Genomic DNA, 18,940 nt, shown 5'->3' on the forward strand with positions numbered 1-18,940 from the left:
ACTTAGCTCCTGAAGCTGTAACTAACAACAGTTCTAGCCAAAGCACATAGACAAGATCACATGAAATACTAGCAAGTTTACAAGGAAGGTTCATGCTTGTATTCTCAGAAACAAGGCTAAAGTATCATAGGATAGTGAACTATTCCGAAGAATTTCAAAAGTAAAATGATTCAGAATTAAGTAGAGATTTAAACATGAAAATCTAACATAGTCAAGTAGAGCACAACCTTCACATGAAAGTTTGAACATGACAACCTAGTGAAGACAACATAAAAGAACAGGTTCATGATCGAGCAATCACTTAGTTGAGGATGAGAGAACTTGAACATGCTGAGTATCAGTTATAATATCACCAAAAACTTATAGTAAACAGAAGACATGTCAATTTTCAAATCAATAGAACGAAAATGCTAGTTATGAGATTTACTCTAAAGGTCTTAACTAATATTGAAGAACACAAGATTGAGCATGTCACGACCCCGATTTTCCACCCTCGGGAGTCGTGATGGCGCCTACTCGTAGAAGCTAGGCAAGCCACAAAATTTAGAAAATTCTTTACTTCTTTGTTTTAATCCTTTTAACATCTTGCTTTAACAACTGATAAACATTTAAATAATAGCGGAATATGAGGTTAAACGGAAGACTTAAACGAAATAAACCAAAATAATACGGAAATCAACATATGCCTCTACCCAAAAACTGGTGTCACAACATTCACGGACTATCTATGATTACTACATTCAAATGTTTGAAAGAAGGAACACTGTCTGTCTCAGATATAATGAGAACATAACAAAATAACTGATAGAAGAGACGTCGGGCCTGCGAACGCCTGCAAGACTACCTCAGAATCTCGGTGGACTGAAGGCTGGATCCCAAGGTACTACTGTTGACCCAATGCTGCTCCGATATCTGTACATAAGTGCAGAGTGTAGCATCAGCACAACCAACCCCATGTGCTGGTAAGTGTCTGGCCTAACCCCGGCGAGGTAGTGACGAGGCTAGGACCAGACTCCAGATAAAACTTGTGCAGTTATATGATATATAGCGGAAAGTAAAGCAGGAATAAACAAGTAAGGATGGGAGGGGGAAACATGCTTTGGGGAATGGCAGGTAAAACAAAATATCAAGAGAACTATAAAGGAATCAAAATCCAACCACTAACAAGAATAAGGAAAATAAAGGCAGATTTCACTTTTTTCACGTCTTGTTGAAGGCGTGCAACCTGATCCCATGTCCTGTATCTCGTGGTAGGCGTGCCACCCGCTCCCATTTCATTTATTTCGTGGCAGGCGTACCACCCTCTCCCATTTTATTATATCTTGTGGTAGGCGTACCACCCGCTCCCATTTCATTATATCTTGTGGTAGGCGTACCACCCGCTCCCATTTCATTATATCTTGTGGTAGACATACCACCCACTCTCATTTTATTATATATTGTGGTAGGCGTACCACCCACTCCCATTTCATTATATCTTGTGGTAGGCGTACCACTCACTCTCATTTACAAGCCAACAATAATCACAAGGAATCCCGACAAGGGTACACGAGCAATATAACAACTTCCCGACAAGGAAATAATGATATTTCAACAACATCCCGGCAAGGGAACAATATTATCAAACAAACATCCCGGCAAGAGAACAATACTATCAAAACAAATATCCCGACAAGGGATCATTAATATCAAACAAACATCCCGGAAAGGGAACAATGGTGATAATAACATATGAAGCGCAAGAAACCACAACAGAGTCATCACAATTATAATACAAGACTCACGGGCATGCTTGACACCAGCGTATAGATACTCATCACCATGCCTATACGTCGTACTCTACAATTAACATGTAGCAAATAAGACACAACTCTTAATCTCTCAAGCTAAGGTTAGACCAAACACTTACCTCGATGCCTCGAATACAACTCAAGTTTCAATTATAGCTTTACCCCTTGAATCCTCCGCCAATTCGCTCGTATCTAGCCGCAAGTTACTTAATTACATCAATAAACGCTAAATGAATCAATTTGAATGCATGAAAATGAGTTTTCCAAAGTTTTACCCAAAAAGTCAAAATCGCCCTGGGCCCATATGGTCAAAACCCGAGGTTTGAACCAAAACCCGATTACTCATTCCCCACGAGCTCAAATATGTAATTTATTTTGAAATCGGACCTCAAATCGAGGTCCAAATCCCTATTTTTTTGTAAAACCTAGGTTCTACCCAAAACACCCAATTTTCCCATGAAAATCATTGATTTGAAGTTGAAATCATGTTAAAAGATGTTAATGATTGAAGAAAACTAGTTAAAAATGACTTACAATTGATTTGGAGAAGAAATGTTGTTTGAAAAATCGCCTCTTATGTTTTTTGGTTTTGAAAAATGCACAATGACTGAAAATCTCGTCTATTTATACCCCTCTCAGACCCCCTGTGCGGACCACACAAAATGGACTGTGGCCGCACAGGCCTTCCTGAGGGTACTGTGGTCTAGTGCCCTGTGCGGACTGCACAAAGTCGACTGCGGCCGCACAGCCTCCACCGCGCACCGCACAAGGTCGACCGCGGACCGCACTGGTGGGTTTAGAGACCTGCAACTTCTGGTTTTAAGTCTAAAACATCCCGAAACCTACCCGAAACTCACTCGAGCCCTCGGAACTCCAAACCAAGTGTGCATACTGACTCAAAAACATCATATGGACCTACTTGTGCGATCACATCATCAAAATAACTTGTAAAATCATGAATTAAACCTCAAAACTCATTTTCATCAAGAACTCTCAAAGTTCATAACCCCTCAGCCGGAAGTCCAATTCACGTCAAATAAACTCTGTTTTTCACCAAAATTTCACAGAAACGTCTTAAATCATATATAAGATCTGTACCGGGTGCCTGAACCAAAATACGGGCTTGATATCATCATGTTCTAAGCAAATTTCATTTCAATTTTCCTTAAACAATTTCGGAAAACAATTTCCCTTAAAAATTCATTTTTCGGGCTTTGGACCTCGGAATTCGATTCCGGGCATACGCCCAAGTCCCATACTTTCCTACAGACCCTCAGGGACCGTCAAATCACGGGTCCGGGTTCGTTTACCCAAAACGTTGACAGAAGTCAAATTTATTCATTTTACAATCAAAACTTATCATTTTTCACATTTAAGCTTTCCGGCTACGCGTCCGGACTGCGCATGCAAATCGAGGTGGTACTAAGGGAGGTTTTTAAGGCCTCGGAACGTAGAATTTCATTGCAACACAAGTGATGACCTTTTGGGTCATCACAGAGCAAGTCAAGGAAAACATACAATAGAGTTACAAATAGTATGGGAACAGATCAGAGCTAACAATAGAACTCCAGGAAGATAAAAGTTAGACATGGATGTCTCAATCAAGAATTAGAACACATTATGGGTATGAGTTGGTTGTCATAATAGTACAGAACACGGTAAGAAGCCAAACTAAGAATAAATAATAGGTATAAGTAACCAACTACTCATAAACATAATGATTAGAAATCATTCAGGTTAGACACACATAATGGACATGCATTAAGGCTAGTATATTAAGCTAAGTATTTAGATAGTATTGTCATATGACTTGTGGAGAAATAGATCATTATGCATACATGATTCAACATGAAGAGAACAATTTGGAACAAGAACATAATTTCCTAAGGGTTTTAGTACAAAGTTCAACAACCATCAATCAGGTTTTAATTACGAATCAACAGGCATCATGAATCAACTTAGCTATCTACATATGAGTAAAATCAGGACTTGTATAGAATTGAGGCTAGTGGAACTATAAAGTAGTATTAAAATAGGCAGAATTGCATACGAAGTGGCATAATATCGAAATTAACTCAGGGAAATCCAAGTAGCACTAATGCACAAAACACAAACAGAAAGAAGTAGAATTGCGAGAGTATAGGGCAGTAACCAGTTGCAAACAAAGCGAATAAAGGATGAGAAACTCAGAATCTCAGGAATAGTAGCAATTGCAAGAGAGTAATGAAAACCCCAAAATCCCCAGTACTTCATAGTTCAGAAGAGCCTCAAAGTGGGCTTCGAGTAGTGCTTGCACTGGGGAAGGCTAATGAATGGATTCCCGTGACCTTGGCTTTTAGCCAGCCAAAATCAAAGTCTCAGAATAGTATAGAATGAGTGAGAGTGAGAGAATAGTAGTGGTAACAATACTCAAGTAGTAATCGTTCCATCCTTGAAGGGGAACAAGGAAGGGGAGTTTATGTAGTGATAGAAATCGAGCAAGCAAACATGGAAAATAATTAATCAATCACAAATAAGGAAAAAAATATCATATGTAATCAGTAATAAGACTGGTAAAGAAGAAAAAAAATTGAAATTTCAAACCTTAGTTCAACGGAAATCAAAGATTGGCCGATGATCTTGGTAAATCGAACCCATATAATCTGGCAGTGAGTGTATATAGACAAAATACCGTCTAGGTCTCGAAGATTGAGGGCAATTGTTCATAACTCAGGTCTTGGTACTTGCCAAAAATAGGCGAGTACTAGGTGATTCCAAAATCCTATAAGTAACAAGATGACAGAGCGTATAAGGTAAATGAATCATGGTTTGATTCCATTTGGGGCCAAGTTTGGAGAGGATTTGAGGGTATGTCGGCTAGGGTTTCTCATGAGTGGAATTGAGAGGTTTTAGAGGCGATGTTTAGGTGAGAATGTCCCTAGGGTTTAGGTTAAGGGGATATAAGGAAATTGGGAAGGTTATTGTGGGCCGTTGATCATTTGAGAGATCAACGGCCATGATCAAAAGAAAGTGGGCTGGGTCAAGAGATGAGTATAGGGTAATGAGTTGCTAGTGCTGGGTTAAAGGATATTGGGCCGAAAATTAGCCTTATATTTGGCTAATAATTAAATACACGAAAATTGTTTTAAAAAATAATTTATAAAAACAATTAATTAATAAAATATTACTTGTGCATATAAAATGATTAAAAATAATAACTTAATATTTATAAAAATATAAAATGTTGTTTTATCATGAATAATATAACAAATGTAATTATGCATTGTATATAGGCTATTATTGTAAAATTGTATAAATAGCCAAAAATGCAAATATAACTATATAAAATAAAGTAAAAATATTATGAAACCTATATGTTGATACAAATAATACATTTGGATGATTAAAATAATTTAAATGGGTAACTAATATATATTCAAATAATTTAAATGCAAGATATCAATTTTAAAGCTTTAAAAATTATAGAAAATACTTGTATGACTCTTGTAAATTGGTGATGGTGCAGGAATGATATTTTAAAAGCATATATGACCTTTATAACAATCTGAGGGCAAAATTGGGTATCAACAGGGGGCGTCCCTTCTTCTGCAAACGTGGAGGCACCTTTTTCACTGGGTTTTGTTATGCTGCAGCGTGGGAGAGGCGACCTGTCGCGCCTAAGGGGAGCGTTGGGCGTCACATCCACGCCTACTATTTCGCAACTTTCATTGATAACATTCATGAGGTTGCTAGGAAAATCACTTGTTATTTTTGTCCTTCTCCTTGACTACCTGCCATGTAGGGTTTTGTACGCACAAAGAAAGGAGATCTCGGGATTTTAGATGTTAGTGACTTGCGTTAATTGTAGATCTAGAGGAAACTAAATATTTAACTAAGAAGTCCCCATAGATAGCGCCAAATTACTCGACCAAAAAATATAAATCTTGGTTCAACTAATTAAATTTGTGTAAATGAGGGTTAGTCTTAGTTAACAATAATATTCCAACGATCAAGTTCTCAGAAGTGCAATAAATATTACGTAGATATATTTTAATAGCAATGACAACATACAACCAATACTTAAAAAGTCAAAGGAAATAACCTAGCAGTAAATATTGATGAATAGCAATAAATAACATTTAATTAAATAGAATGAATGAGCCATCTAAGAAAGGATATAATCAGAGAATGTTCTTTCTGACAATAATGAGTGATGGATAATCCTTTGAATATCTGAGTTATTCTCGAATCTGATGAAAAAGTGTAGACAAGAATCTTAGCGAAAAGGTTGTGTTTGTGTCCTTACAATAAGATCCGATTCTCTCCTTTAAAGTCAAAGTGTATTTCACAAATGAATATCACATGTCCCCTATCATCTGTCTTTATTTATAGGGAACATGTTCCTCAAAATCCTAACAGTACAAGTAAAGAGAATATCAACTAGAATATTCTCTTTTGTGTCCTATCTTGAAACTAGTCGTTATAACTTTGTCAAGGGTGCTAGACCTCGGTCGTGATCCCTTGATGACTCTTCAACCACGACCTTTATTGTTGATTAGATCACTTCTACACATGGCAACCCGAAGATGCTTTACCGATGTTATTTTGACTTATATTCTAGAGGTATATTTTGACCAATATAGTCTCGAGTTCAAGTCTCACATACGAAAAAAATCGGGAGAAGTACTTTTCAATTTAGTGGGCACATGTACTTCAAAAAATTAGATTTTCATATTATGCTATTTTTGGTTTTTGATTTTGCTTTTGATATTACGGTTTCTTGAATTTGATAGAATGTTTCTGTTTTTTCTAATAAGAATTTTTATTCCCACAATCGTCGTAATAGTTAAAGTTTGTTAAATATGTGACTAGGGACCAACAATACTTTTTAAAAATTTAAAGGATCTAATGTGCTCAAGAATATATTTAAGGAACTAATTTTAACCTACTCTCAAACATAGGTGGGTATTTTTGTCATTTTATCGGGAAGAATAAGACGAACCCCAAACAGCGCCTTGTCATCTAAAACCCTGTAAACCCTTTTTGCGTTGTCCACAGAGCTTCCCCTCAAACAAACTCAGCAGAAATGAGCAGAATTCAATCCTACCACGACTTCGTTAAAGTCCACGGCGTACTCTTAGCGGCCGCCGGAATCCCGCAGTCACTTCACAAGCTTCTCTTTCAGAAGCTCTCCTCCGATACTTTCGACGGCGGCCACTTTTTTCAGATTGAGCCGTTCGAAGATGGCCGCCAAAGAAGGCTGCTTTTCACTTCTAATTTCATGCCAAAGCACTCAAATCTCTTTCTTGTTGATCACGCTTGGACTTTTCGCCTCCCCGATGCTTATAAGCAGGTTTTAAAACTGTTTTCTCTCTCAAATAGGAGTAATTTACGCACATATATACATTGCATAAGTCAAATACATGAAAATGAAGTGATAAACATACGTAAACACTATATACATTACATAACAGGTAAAGTTCAGTGACTTTAATGTAACAAAAAATAGTTTGTAATATAACTGTTACAAGTAAAGTTCAGTGACTGTAATGTGACAGAAAATAATTTTGTGATATACAAAAAATAGTTTTTGACTTTACTGTTACAACATGAAGTTTTTTTTTTTTTTTTTTTTTTGATTTTACTGAGACAACAAATACTTTTATGACTACTGATACAACAAGTAAAGTTTAGTGAGCATGTGTCAAATTAACCCTGGAAAATTGGTGATGAAGTAGATGTTATTTCATTGGCGATGCTTTCAGTTATTTGCGATTAATTTTTGTATTTTTCCTTAAATTTCATAATGCAGTTGTGTGAAGTTCCAGGTTTAGCAGAAAGAATGGCTGCATTAATGTGTGTAGATAGTGCAGCTGAGGAAGCAGGTGATGTAGAGGGCGATGCAGGCGAAGAGGATAGTATTAAACCGAGTGCCGTGGAAATAGTGCAGAGAGAAATAAAAGAAGGCGGGGATGATACTACGAGGTGGTTGGAGCTTGAGGAACTTGACATTGATGATGACATGCTTCTATCTCTTGATTTGCCTAATAAATTTCCTGTACGTTTCCCTTATAGCTCTAAATTGTGATATCAACCTGATCAATTAGAAACTAAAAAGAAATAGGAACAAAGTAGATCCTCGGGACTCGGAATTGCACACCCTGTTCTTGTGCAAGCTTGCTTAAATGTGCCTGTGATAGCATGAGTTTTATCCGTGGAGAAGTAGTTCCCTTTAATGGCCTTACTTTGCGTTAGGATTCTTCCCACCTTCCCTATGCATGAGAGATGCAAGCTGCGGTTTCTTGTACATAATAGCTAGCCTAGATTTCTTTATGAAATTTTTATTATGCATATAATGGAAGATCTTTTAAATTAGTGTGTTAGAAGCTTCAACTTCTAGCTATCTTATAGGGGCAAAAAATGTATGCAATGAGTCACCTCTAGTGCATTGGTGCTTTTCACTATGTTTGTTACAACAACAACAAACCCAGTGAGTTTCCACAAGTGGGGTTTGGGCTTTTCACTATGTTTCTTGTCACACTTTTTAATAATGTTGACTAGCTGCTTTATTTTACTTATATTTGTTAATTTTCAATTTTCTTGCATCAGAATTTACTGGCACTGAGCCTGTGCAGCAACAATCTGAAGGATGTTGAGATTGTTGCCAAGGAAGTTACCCGACTCAAAAATCTTAAAGCTCTCTGGCTGAACAATAATCCAATTTTGGAGCGTAGGTAGGTTGCCAAGAGCTCTGTAACTAGGTCTAATGAAGCAGTGAGTTTTTTTTGGAATAGTAATTGATGCTCGGATAGCAATTTCCTTATTGGCAAGCTTGAGCAGTATTTGATGCTTCTTCCTTTTCTTCTTTGGATAGTAATTCAGAAACTGCAATCATTCAGGGTTGCCCTGGTTTGGAAATTTGCAACTCAAAGTTCACATCTAACCATGGAGAGTGGGCATTAGGATTTTGTGGTGGAATCTATGACAAAGAAAATGCAGGCTTTGCCCATCAAAGAGATCATCCTTTGGAGAGTGTGACATCTCTAGACCTTAGTAACAGGTCTATTCACAATCTGATAAACAAGGTGAGGCCTATTCCTACGTTTACCTTTCCAAATAAAGGTGCTTTGAATTTATCATGAAATTCTCTCTCCTCCCCCCCAAAGAATATTAAGATTCTTTGAGATAATGTGAAACTATGGCTGTCTTTTATGGATGTAGTGGTTGCTCCTCATCCTTCTAATCTTTTCCTGTTTATGCTGCTTGGTTTTCTCAGGCATTTAATCCTGATGATATCCCATCTCTTTCTTACTTAAATCTACGTGGAAATCCATTGGACCAGAATTCTCTTAGTGATTTATTGCAGCTTCTTAAAGGATTCAGTTGCTTGGATTCTCTGGAGGTACCTCTTTTAACTACTTCCGCTTTAGTGTGAGCACATAATGATTTTATATAAACTATGGAACAGGTTGATATTCCTGGGCCTTTAGGAGTAAGCGCTGCTGAAATTGTTGAAGCCCTACCTAATCTTTCTCTCCTAAATGGAGTAAACACATCCAAAATATTGGAGTCTGGGAAGTCTGTGGTCGATTCAATGTTGCAACCACGCCTTCCTGAATGGGCTGCCGGAGACCCTCTAGAAGATCGTGTGATAAATGCTATGTGGTTGTACTTAATGACATATAGACTTGCAGATGAAGAAAAGATTGATGAAACCTCTGTATGGTATGCAAGCTAGAAATTTACAATTTCATTTGATTATCCTCAAAGTTGATATCTCCATGTGATGTCCTTCTTCCCTTACACATCCGTCTAAGCAACATGAATAGTTCGGTTTAATAGGCATTCTCAGCATCTTGAAGCTTTGGGCTTCTTGTTTTCTCTAGCTTGGTTCTGAAGATTGCATCTATAGACTCTACAGGATCTAAAAAAATAGCACATTTTTCTGTGAGCTGAAGTTGGAGGAATTCTAGGAGTGTAAAATTAGACTATTGGACTTTTAGCAATTGGAATTTAAAAAATGTGATCAGAATCCCTCTGTCTATTTTGTAAAATGTTTAACTTGACTCTTTGACTAAATTGGTGAGAGTTGCTATTGCAACTAAGAAGTTTTTCAACTTGATTGTGCCAAAGTTGCTGGACTATAATGATATGATACAATGCTTTTGTGATTCTGAACAATGTTTTCTGAACTCAAGCTTATATGCGTATTATCCTTTTATCAACATGTTTGTTTGTGCTCATAGGTATGTAATGGATGAACTTGGTTCTGCTTTGCGCCACAGCGACAAGCCAAACTTTAGAGTATCTCCTTTTCTCTACATGCCGGAAGGCAATTTGGCATCAGCTGTGAGGTTCTCTTCTTAAACTACGTTTACCTGCTTTCTTGCTTACATATTCGGATGTTCTTTTTTAAACGACTTTTTGTATATCCATTACAGAAAAGACACTTTTTGTATATATTGGAGTACACAAGAAATCTTGTTTAGATGACTACTTGGGATTTGTAGCTGCATATACCTCTTGTACCCAGGCTTCAGGCTTTGCCCTTTTTGTGAATAAATCTCTAAAGTGCTCAGATTGTATATCCCTTTTTATTATACTTTTCTGAATAGATACATATCCAAAATGTTGGCTTTACTTTTTTGTTTAAACAACAAATAACGTGTCACTTATTTTTCCTTTGTTCCAATTAAAGTAGGTGGATTTGAGGAAAAAGTTTGTTGCTAAGTAACTCTCCTTGGGAAAACCTTAGCGCAGTGTTAAAAATAGCGTGAGGCGAGGAAAAGCGACAACCCCCATTTCGCGAGAAGCGAGAAACGAAGCGCCCGCTTTTTTGAAGTGAAGCGGAATTTAAAAAAAAAAATTAAAATAAATACGACATAGACAACACATGTAATTGTAAGCAAATGTTCAATACTTGAATTAAAAAACTAAAGAGTAGCATCAATTAACGCACAAAATGAGCATCCCATTCTTCTACAAGATTGTCAAAAGTAGCATCAATTAAAGCACAAAATGAGCATCCTATTCTTCTACAAGATTGTCAAATTCTTGTATTCCACTATCATTATTATATTGCTCGTCATCTTCTTTAACTTCATCTTCTTCATCAACTAGGGACAAAGTAGCTGCCTGTTTTCCCTTCCTCTGTGAACTTGAAGTTGAGGTACTCCCCCTCAAACCATAAATCCTCTCCCCAATTCCACGCGCCTCCGCAACATCACCCCAAGTGATATCAGAAGTATCCTCAAATACTTCTTCATCTGCATGATCTTCCGGGACTCCAAGCCATTCATTAGCATCATCGATGTTGTCCAAACTAATTGGATCAATTACATTGCGAGCGTTGTAACGACGCCTCAATGTTCGATTGTACTTAATGAAGACTAGATCATTGAGACGCTTCAAGGTTAGTTTGTTCCTCTTTTTGGTATGAATCAGCAAATAATAAGTAATTAGTAAGATTAGGACAATTGAGATATAATTTAATTATCTCAATATACTAAATCTTTCTTATTAGTTCTTGCATGCTCAAACACGCTCCAATTCCTTTCACACCCGGATAAGCTACATGTTAGACTTAGAACCTTGATGGCAAACTTTTGTAAATTTGGAGTGGAATGACCATATTGCTTTCACCATTCAACTGTAGAAGTAGAACAAATTTTCAAAACATAATATTAATAAAGAAGTAACTTATTAACTATAAAACAACATATAAGCACTCGCTCACCTGGTGACTTCGTCTTTCTTTGTCTAATGGCCATGTTTTTTCCAAAAAATTGTTCAGCATTCCTATAAATACTAAATTGCTCTGTGATTTTATCTTGCACGGATTCTGCAGGTATCAACTTGTCAATGCATTCATAGTATCCATTCCACAAGGGTTCATCTCCTAGAATCCTCTCTTCATTGTCATAAAACAGTTCCGGGTTCAAAACAAGTCCGGCTGCATGCAAAGGGCTATGAAGCTTACTATCCCACCTTTTATCTATGATCTCAAAGACTCTTTTGTATTTTCTTTGATCACTAAAAGAGGCTTGAATAGCCTCCTTTGCCCTATCAATTGCTTCGTACAAGTAGCCCATTGGTGGCCTTTTCTCCTCATCCACCAAACGAAGCACTTTAACTAAAGGACCACCAATCTTCAATGCATGAACCACATTGTTCCAGAATGAAGGAGAGTATAATATCTGCAGATTCTCTCCCTCGAGCTTCCCTTCCATAGGCACTGCTAGTGTACTCATCTGAAACAAACAACTTCTTCAAATTACTTTTTACTCATACATCCTAGCCAAAGTCAAGAAAGCAGTAGCAAATCTTGTCTTTGCAGGTTTCACCAAGCTTCCTTGTTTAGTGAATCTCTTCATCATGTTCAATAACAAATGCCTTTGAACAATATAGGAATGCACTGTAATTGCCTGATTAAAGACAGTACTGAAGGGTCTTTCCTTGAAAATATCACCGAAGATCAAATTAACAGAATGTGCAGCACACGGAGTCCAATAGATATGCCGATAGCAAGCAGACATCATCTCACCAGCTTTAACATTTTCACTGGCGTTGTCCGTGACAACTTGAACAACATTTTTTGCTCCAATAGAGTCTATTGTACTCTTGAACAAGGAGTACATTTTGGTTGAATCAGTCGAAGAGTCGCTTGCATCAACGGACTCAAGAAATAGGCTTCCCTTAGGAGAATTCACCAAGATATTGATGATCATTTTTCCATTTCTCGCTGTCCACTTATCCATCATAATGGAACAACCAAACTTGTTCCATTCTACTTTGTGCTCCTCCACGATTTTGTTCACTTCTGCCACCTCTTTTTTTAGATATGGCCCACTAACTTCATAACAAGGTGGAGGCTTCATTCCTGGACCATATTGGTCTACGGCCTCAATAAAAGCAGCAAAAGTGTCAGTATAATTAACACAATTTAAAGGAAGACTTGCATCATACATTCACCGGGCAAAAAAGGTAACTGCACGGTCCCTCAAAATCGCTTTTGCATCAACTTGAGGATTACCACTTTTTCCTCCCTTATCTCCAGATTTTTGCGGGAAGTAACAATCCATATGACCTTTGGTCTTGCCAGTAGATCCACAACTAGAAGACATTGGTGGAAGCATCCTTTCCTGCTTTTGTGATTTTGATGGAAGCGACGAAGCATTGTCACCTTCTTCTGTTTCATCATCATCATCATCAAGATTATAAAGTTCTTGTTCATGAATCATTTGAGTCTTTAACTCTTTCTTTTTTTGAAGATATGCTTTCAATTTTTCCTTCACATGCCCCAGAACTTTAGGACAAGATGCGACATTTGGATCACCACCGATTAGATGCGCTTTTTCACGATAGATTCCTCCATTTGTAATCTTATCACAAAAAAGACATCTAATGGCCATCTTGTTGGTCTCGCTAACTCTTGCAAAGTAAACCCAAGTCGGGTCTTTCCCATCTTCTTTTGGCGCCATTAAAATATCAACTACATAACACATAAGAAAGGCAATAAGAACTAAGAATAAAAAATATATAATTGGGCAGAATTTGGGCAGAAACGGGGCAGAATTTTTCTGAAATTTTTTTTCCAGCATTTCGACGCTTTTTGGACGTTTAGAAAGAAAAAGAAAAAGAAGAAGAAGAAGAAGAGTGAAAATAAAAACATACCTGTTGAAATTTGAAAGCTGTTGTTGTAATGTTGAAGAAGAAGAAGAAGAACCCTAGTTTGCTTGAACAAATCGTTGCTTCATGTGAGGAAGAAATCGCTAGTTTTTTGAGGAAGAAAAGGCTGGTTTAGAACCCTAGTTTGCTGCCGAAGAAGTGTCTAAAACAGAAGACTCAACGATTTGGGTCTTTTAATTGAAAAAGACTCGTTTGGGCCTTTTAATTCAAGAAGCGATCGCTTCTTCCGCTCCCGACAGCTTCACCACTTCCCACTTTTTAGAGAGAAGCGGTTGCTTTTCTGTACCTGAGCCGCTTTTAGTTGGGGTAGCGACCAACCCATCGCTCCGCTTCGCTTCTCGCTTAAAGCGAGGAAGCGGTTGCTTTTTTTAACACTGCCTTAGCGTGTAAATAAGATCCATTGTGGAAAAACAACATATGCTACTCAAGGGATATTGGAATATTATCCTTCTCATAGTCTCCTCTATGGCTGAAGGCTGAAGGGCCTTTTCCAATGTAAAGCCTGATAAGGGAATTAAAACATAGTTGGCATATGCCCTTCTTCTGCTTCTCTGATGAAGTTATTATGCATTTAAACTTTAACTTTGCAAACTTCCATATATTTATGAAACTTCACTAATTTTTAAATGATTTTAGTTACTCAATTATTTGGCCAATTGACGATGTTCGAGAAGGTGATGAGTGCACTCGTGATTATCTATTTGGTATTGGGGAAGAGAAGCAGCGATCTGCTCGCCTAACTGCTTGGTTCCATACACCAAGAAACTATTTTATCAAAGTATGTATTTACTTATTCAGATTTGATTGTTCATCTTGTCAACTGAATATAGATGTTCAACATGAAATTTGGTTTCCATTATTCTTCAGGAATATGAAAAATACAAGAATAAGTTGCAATCAAACAAATTTGTCAGCCCAGTACAGGGGTCATCAGTTACAATTAGCCTGTGTCATGGTGATGGAAGTGCTTTACGCGTGTACACTGACATACCTCCAGTGGAAGAATATCTGACTCGTCCTGAGTTTGTTATCAGTATGTCTTTTTTCTGATGCCACTGTAATTTCCTTTTTATTAGATTGTTGACTGTTTCTGTTTCGCTTTCACTGTCTGGACTTGGTCGTTAATGTTCATGCACTGTCATTTTGCTTACAGTCAAGAAAGTGTGTACTGGTTGTTTGAGTACAATTTTATGAACATTTTATTTGCTCAAGACTCTACATATATTAACTTCACATTACTGGTGGTTTTTATAGCAACTGAGCCCAAAGATGCAGACATTATATGGACAAGCATGCAGATAGATGAGGAGACAAAGAAGGCAGCAGGACTAAATGATGAACAGTATATAAATCAATTTCCATTTGAGGCTTGCCTTGTTATGAAACATCATTTAGCGGAAACTATTCAGAAGGTCATCATAGATTTCATGTGTTTATATTCAGTGGTTGAGCACTTGTTCTTTATGCAGAATGCTGATGCTAAATTTAGTCCACTTTCTTAACAGGCTCATGGATTGGTCGAATGGCTTCAGCCAACTTATAATCTTGAGACACAGCTAACTCAACTTATTGGAGATTTTCACCAACGTGAAAGAGAAAAACTAGACAATTTGTGGATCTTGAAGCCATGGAACATGGCAAGAACTATTGATACGACAATAACTAGCAATTTATCTGCTATTATCCGTCTCATGGAAACTGGCCCAAAAATCTGTCAGAAGTACATTGAGCATCCTGCTCTATTTAAAGGGAGAAAATTTGATCTCCGCTATATTGTTTTGGTTCGCAGTATGAATCCCCTGGAGATCTTCCTTGCAGAAGTTTTCTGGGTATGTGCATATTTCATTGGTGTAGGTGTTCTCTTAGTGGTCGAGAAGTTGGAAAGAGAACTGTTTCACTATGATACTTTATGTTATACATATAAAATGCCTTTCTAGAAATTGTTTTCTCGTCTCTGGCTAATTGCGATTCTATTTTCCGTTCAGGTAAGATTGGCAAACAACACATACACTTTGGAGAAACATAGCTTTGATGAATACGAGACTCATTTCACTGTTATGGTAAGTACTGATTACTTGTCTCCACTATTTGTTGATTTTGCTGCTTCATAATTAATTTGAGTATTTTATTTGATGTAATTGCATGATTTCATTCCTTGACTCAGTTTCTTGACATTTAACGTAATATTCTCCTGTAGAACTACAGAGGCAGGTTAAACCATATGAATACACCAGATTTTGTGAAAGAATTTGAGAAGGAACATAAGGGTGAGGGTATTTTTCAATACGTCGATTTCCTCCTGTCAGTTTATTGTGGATTTAGGAGGACATAGTGATTTAAATACTAGTCTCACTCTCTTGACTTTGTTGCAGTTAACTGGTTGGATATCCATTCAAGGATTAGAAGGATGATTAAATCGGCTTTTGAAGCAGCTGCTGTTGTGCATCCAGAAATGCATCATAGCAAATCTAGGGCAATGTATGGGGTTGATGTCATGCTTGATTGCCATTTTCAGCCTAAATTATTGGAGGTATGACTGCAAATTACCTCTATTATAGCATTTTCCGATTTTGGTAGTTTCTGAAATGTAACTGCTCAAAGCATGACTTTGTCACTGATCATCTTTGCTTCTGTAAATATGGTTATGGATTTAATTGCTTGCTATTTTTCGGTGTCATTGTCATCTTAGTGAGACGGGAAATGACCCTCTCGTTAGGCTCAATCTGCAATGAACTCTAAAGCCAGATGCATATCTTTTGGATGCAGATTACCTACTGCCCTGACTGTGGTAGGGCAGTCAAATACGATACTGAAGCTGTTGTTGGTGGAGGAGAAACTGTTAAAGGAAAAGATTTCTACAACTATATCTTCGGCTGTCTCTTCCTAAATGAAACTAATCATGTTTCCCAGTTGTGAGTGAAACCAGTATATGCAGAGCTCTTTGAAGTAGACTTTCGTGTCGAAGTCCAACTCTTGATGATTTATGCAAGTGTGTATCAAGAGAAGAACAATACAAGCAAAGCCATTTGTACCATGTAATCTATGCAAAAGTATGTCTGAGCCGGTTTGGACTTCGGAGCTCTTTTACTTTTATCATCCCACCAAAGAGCTACACCTAGAATATCTCACCAAAGCCTACTCCTTTCCCAACTCTCCCCCAGTCTATTAATTTTACACCTTTTGACATGTATCATATTTTCATGGTCTATTAAGGTTCTTGCTGTATTTTAGGGTCTTGAAACTTTCCAGCATCATCTCCATATTGATGTGTATTTTTCCTTTTAAAGTTTTTTCTAAGGTTGAGAGGATTGGACATATAAACTACAGTGTTTTCCGTGGGTGAGATAGAACTTCAAGATGCACAATCCCAGTTGCCAGTATGGTTTTACATGTCTGGACTATGGCTGTCCAACGGGACGGGACGACATTTAAGCGGGACGGTGGCGGGACGGAACGTTCGTCCCATCCCGTCTCGCTAACAAACGGGATGGGACGGAACGAAACGGGACGGGTTCGTGGGCCTTAAGTGTATTTTTTTTTTTAAAAAAAAAACGTCTAGTTTTTTGAAAATTACTATGTTTTTAAAGTTTGCAACGGCTATATTTTGACTTATTTAATAAACTTAAATGTTACTATGTTAAAATGAAAATTAGAAAACTAAGTAAAGAATTATAAAATATTAAAGCAAAAGACTTGTAATGAAAATTATAAATTTATAATAGAGTTATAATTTATTTAATATAATTTCAAAGCATTAACTATTAAGTAACTAAGACAATTCATAAATAAAATTCAAATGCTTAGAGCCTTTTATTTTATTAATAGAACTTTCAAATCTCAAATACAAATATAATTCTTTTGAAGAGAACCTAATCTATGCAGCCACCTTCTAGGAAGGGTTCTGTTTGAACTATGCCTCTTAGTAGTCAATTACAAATTATCATGCTAATATTTGTAAGCTCCTATCATGTTTAAAAAATTTCCATACAAGTGATGTTTTGGGACGTTCAGCCTTAGGCTGTAAAGCTCCAGACTGAGATTGACTCTGAGTTGGAGCTTGTGTTGCGGGACTAGTGGGTGTTTCATCTAATTCTTCTTCCTCAAAAAAAATATCACTGCCAAATGTCTTTGTAAAGTTTCATGATCTAATTGTTCTCCGACATGAACATCATAAAATGTGGGGGGTTGGGAAAATGAAGTTTCATCAACATGAGTCATTTCATCAATATGCTTTCTAATTCTAGGTCTAGGAGAAAGGTTAGGATTAGGATTACTACTACTTTCACCTTTACTATTTTTTTACTACTTTTTAAAAAAATACCAAATACATTTTTAGGTGCCATAATTTAAATAAGAAATTAAATTAAAAAGCTAACACAAATATTAAATACACAAATGAAATAAGAAAATATAACACGTAAAGTAAACATAAAAATTAAGCACTAAAATGATACGCAAAAATTATATATTTAAATTAGGAGATGGAACGGGTGCACCATGATTAAATAGTGAAACTTGAAGAAATTGCCCAAAATATTGCTCCAAATACTTGACAAATTAATTTGAAGCTTGAAAGTTGCTCCAAAAAATTTGCCCAAATACTTGAAACTTGAAAGTTATCACTTGATAGTTGATATTTGATAGTAACAAAATTGAGAGAATAATATAGAATATAGATAGAATATTAGAATGTAAGAGATTTGAGCGAGAAGATTGATTTTTTGTGGGAAAAAATGAAGAAGAATGGGGGTATTTATAGTAGAAAATAGGGCAAAAGTGTAATTTAATAAACTTAGGGGTTATATTAAAAAAAAAAAAAATTTTTTTTGGGGGGGGGGGGGGGGGGGGGGTTAGGAGCTGTTTGGACCGTTGGCAACGGCTATTTTTGCAATTTAAGCCGTTGCCCAACGGCTAGTTTCTTTTAAAAAAAAAAATCTAGCGGGACGGGGGACGGGACGAAATGGCCGTCCCGTCCCATCCCGTGTCCCATTTAACTTTGGCCCATCCCATTTAACTTGAAGCGGCACGACGGGACGGCCCGTCCCGTTGGACAGCCATAGTCTGGACTCTGGAGCCTGTAACATGATTGAAAACCTTAGTTTATTTTTTAATGTTCCGCAAGTGTGTTTCTTCCTCAGTTGCCAAAGTGACTCTTGCTTTTTCAGTTGTGGTTGGTAACAATTCTGCTTGGAAGTGATTATTTCCACTGAAGTATGCTGCTGATTTTATGCATATTTCCAAGAGAAGAGGGAAAACGTCCAGTTGAGTGCTTCATATTCTCAAGATCCCGAGTTCTTTATGTTTTCATATTGTAAATAGTCTTCATACATTGGAAGACCACAATATCAATATCTAGCACCAATAGGGGTGACAAACGGTCGGGTCGGATATGAGCTGATCAAAACGAGTAATTTAAAAACGGATAAATTATCTAACCCGACACATATTTGATATGGACAAAAATGGGTTTATCCGGCAAATAA

General features: G+C 37.0%; 1 protein-coding gene across 1 annotated transcript; it reads left to right on the forward strand.

Annotated features, from left to right (window-relative positions):
• The first annotated feature begins 6,809 nt into the window (after nt 1-6,809).
• On the forward strand, nt 6,810-16,698 carry LOC104224822 (uncharacterized). Its single transcript, XM_009776528.2, has 15 exons — nt 6,810-7,122; nt 7,582-7,827; nt 8,379-8,503; nt 8,644-8,854; nt 9,046-9,171; nt 9,238-9,494; nt 10,016-10,123; nt 14,094-14,235; nt 14,325-14,490; nt 14,712-14,869; nt 14,963-15,286; nt 15,443-15,517; nt 15,655-15,724; nt 15,830-15,987; nt 16,224-16,698. The coding sequence occupies exons 1-15, from the start codon at nt 6,856-6,858 to the stop codon at nt 16,371-16,373; spliced, it is 2,583 nt and encodes an 860-aa protein (XP_009774830.1). The 5' UTR covers nt 6,810-6,855; the 3' UTR covers nt 16,374-16,698.
• Nucleotides 16,699-18,940: the final 2,242 nt, after the last annotated feature.

This window comes from Nicotiana sylvestris, chromosome 7 (assembly GCF_000393655.2).
Source record: "Nicotiana sylvestris chromosome 7, ASM39365v2, whole genome shotgun sequence".
Taxonomy (NCBI): domain Eukaryota; kingdom Viridiplantae; phylum Streptophyta; class Magnoliopsida; order Solanales; family Solanaceae; genus Nicotiana; species Nicotiana sylvestris.

Bases quoted from the DNA above. Each gene is read 5' to 3' on its own strand.
- LOC104224822 (XM_009776528.2), top strand. From the start codon at position 6,856: ATGAGCAGAATTCAATCCTACCACGACTTCGTTAAAGTCCACGGCGTA. The intron at 8,504-8,643 runs GTAGGTTGCCAA...TTCTTTGGATAG, and splicing joins AATCCAATTTTGGAGCGTAG to TAATTCAGAAACTGCAATCA. The intron at 14,870-14,962 runs GTCATCATAGAT...CTTTCTTAACAG, and splicing joins TAGCGGAAACTATTCAGAAG to GCTCATGGATTGGTCGAATG.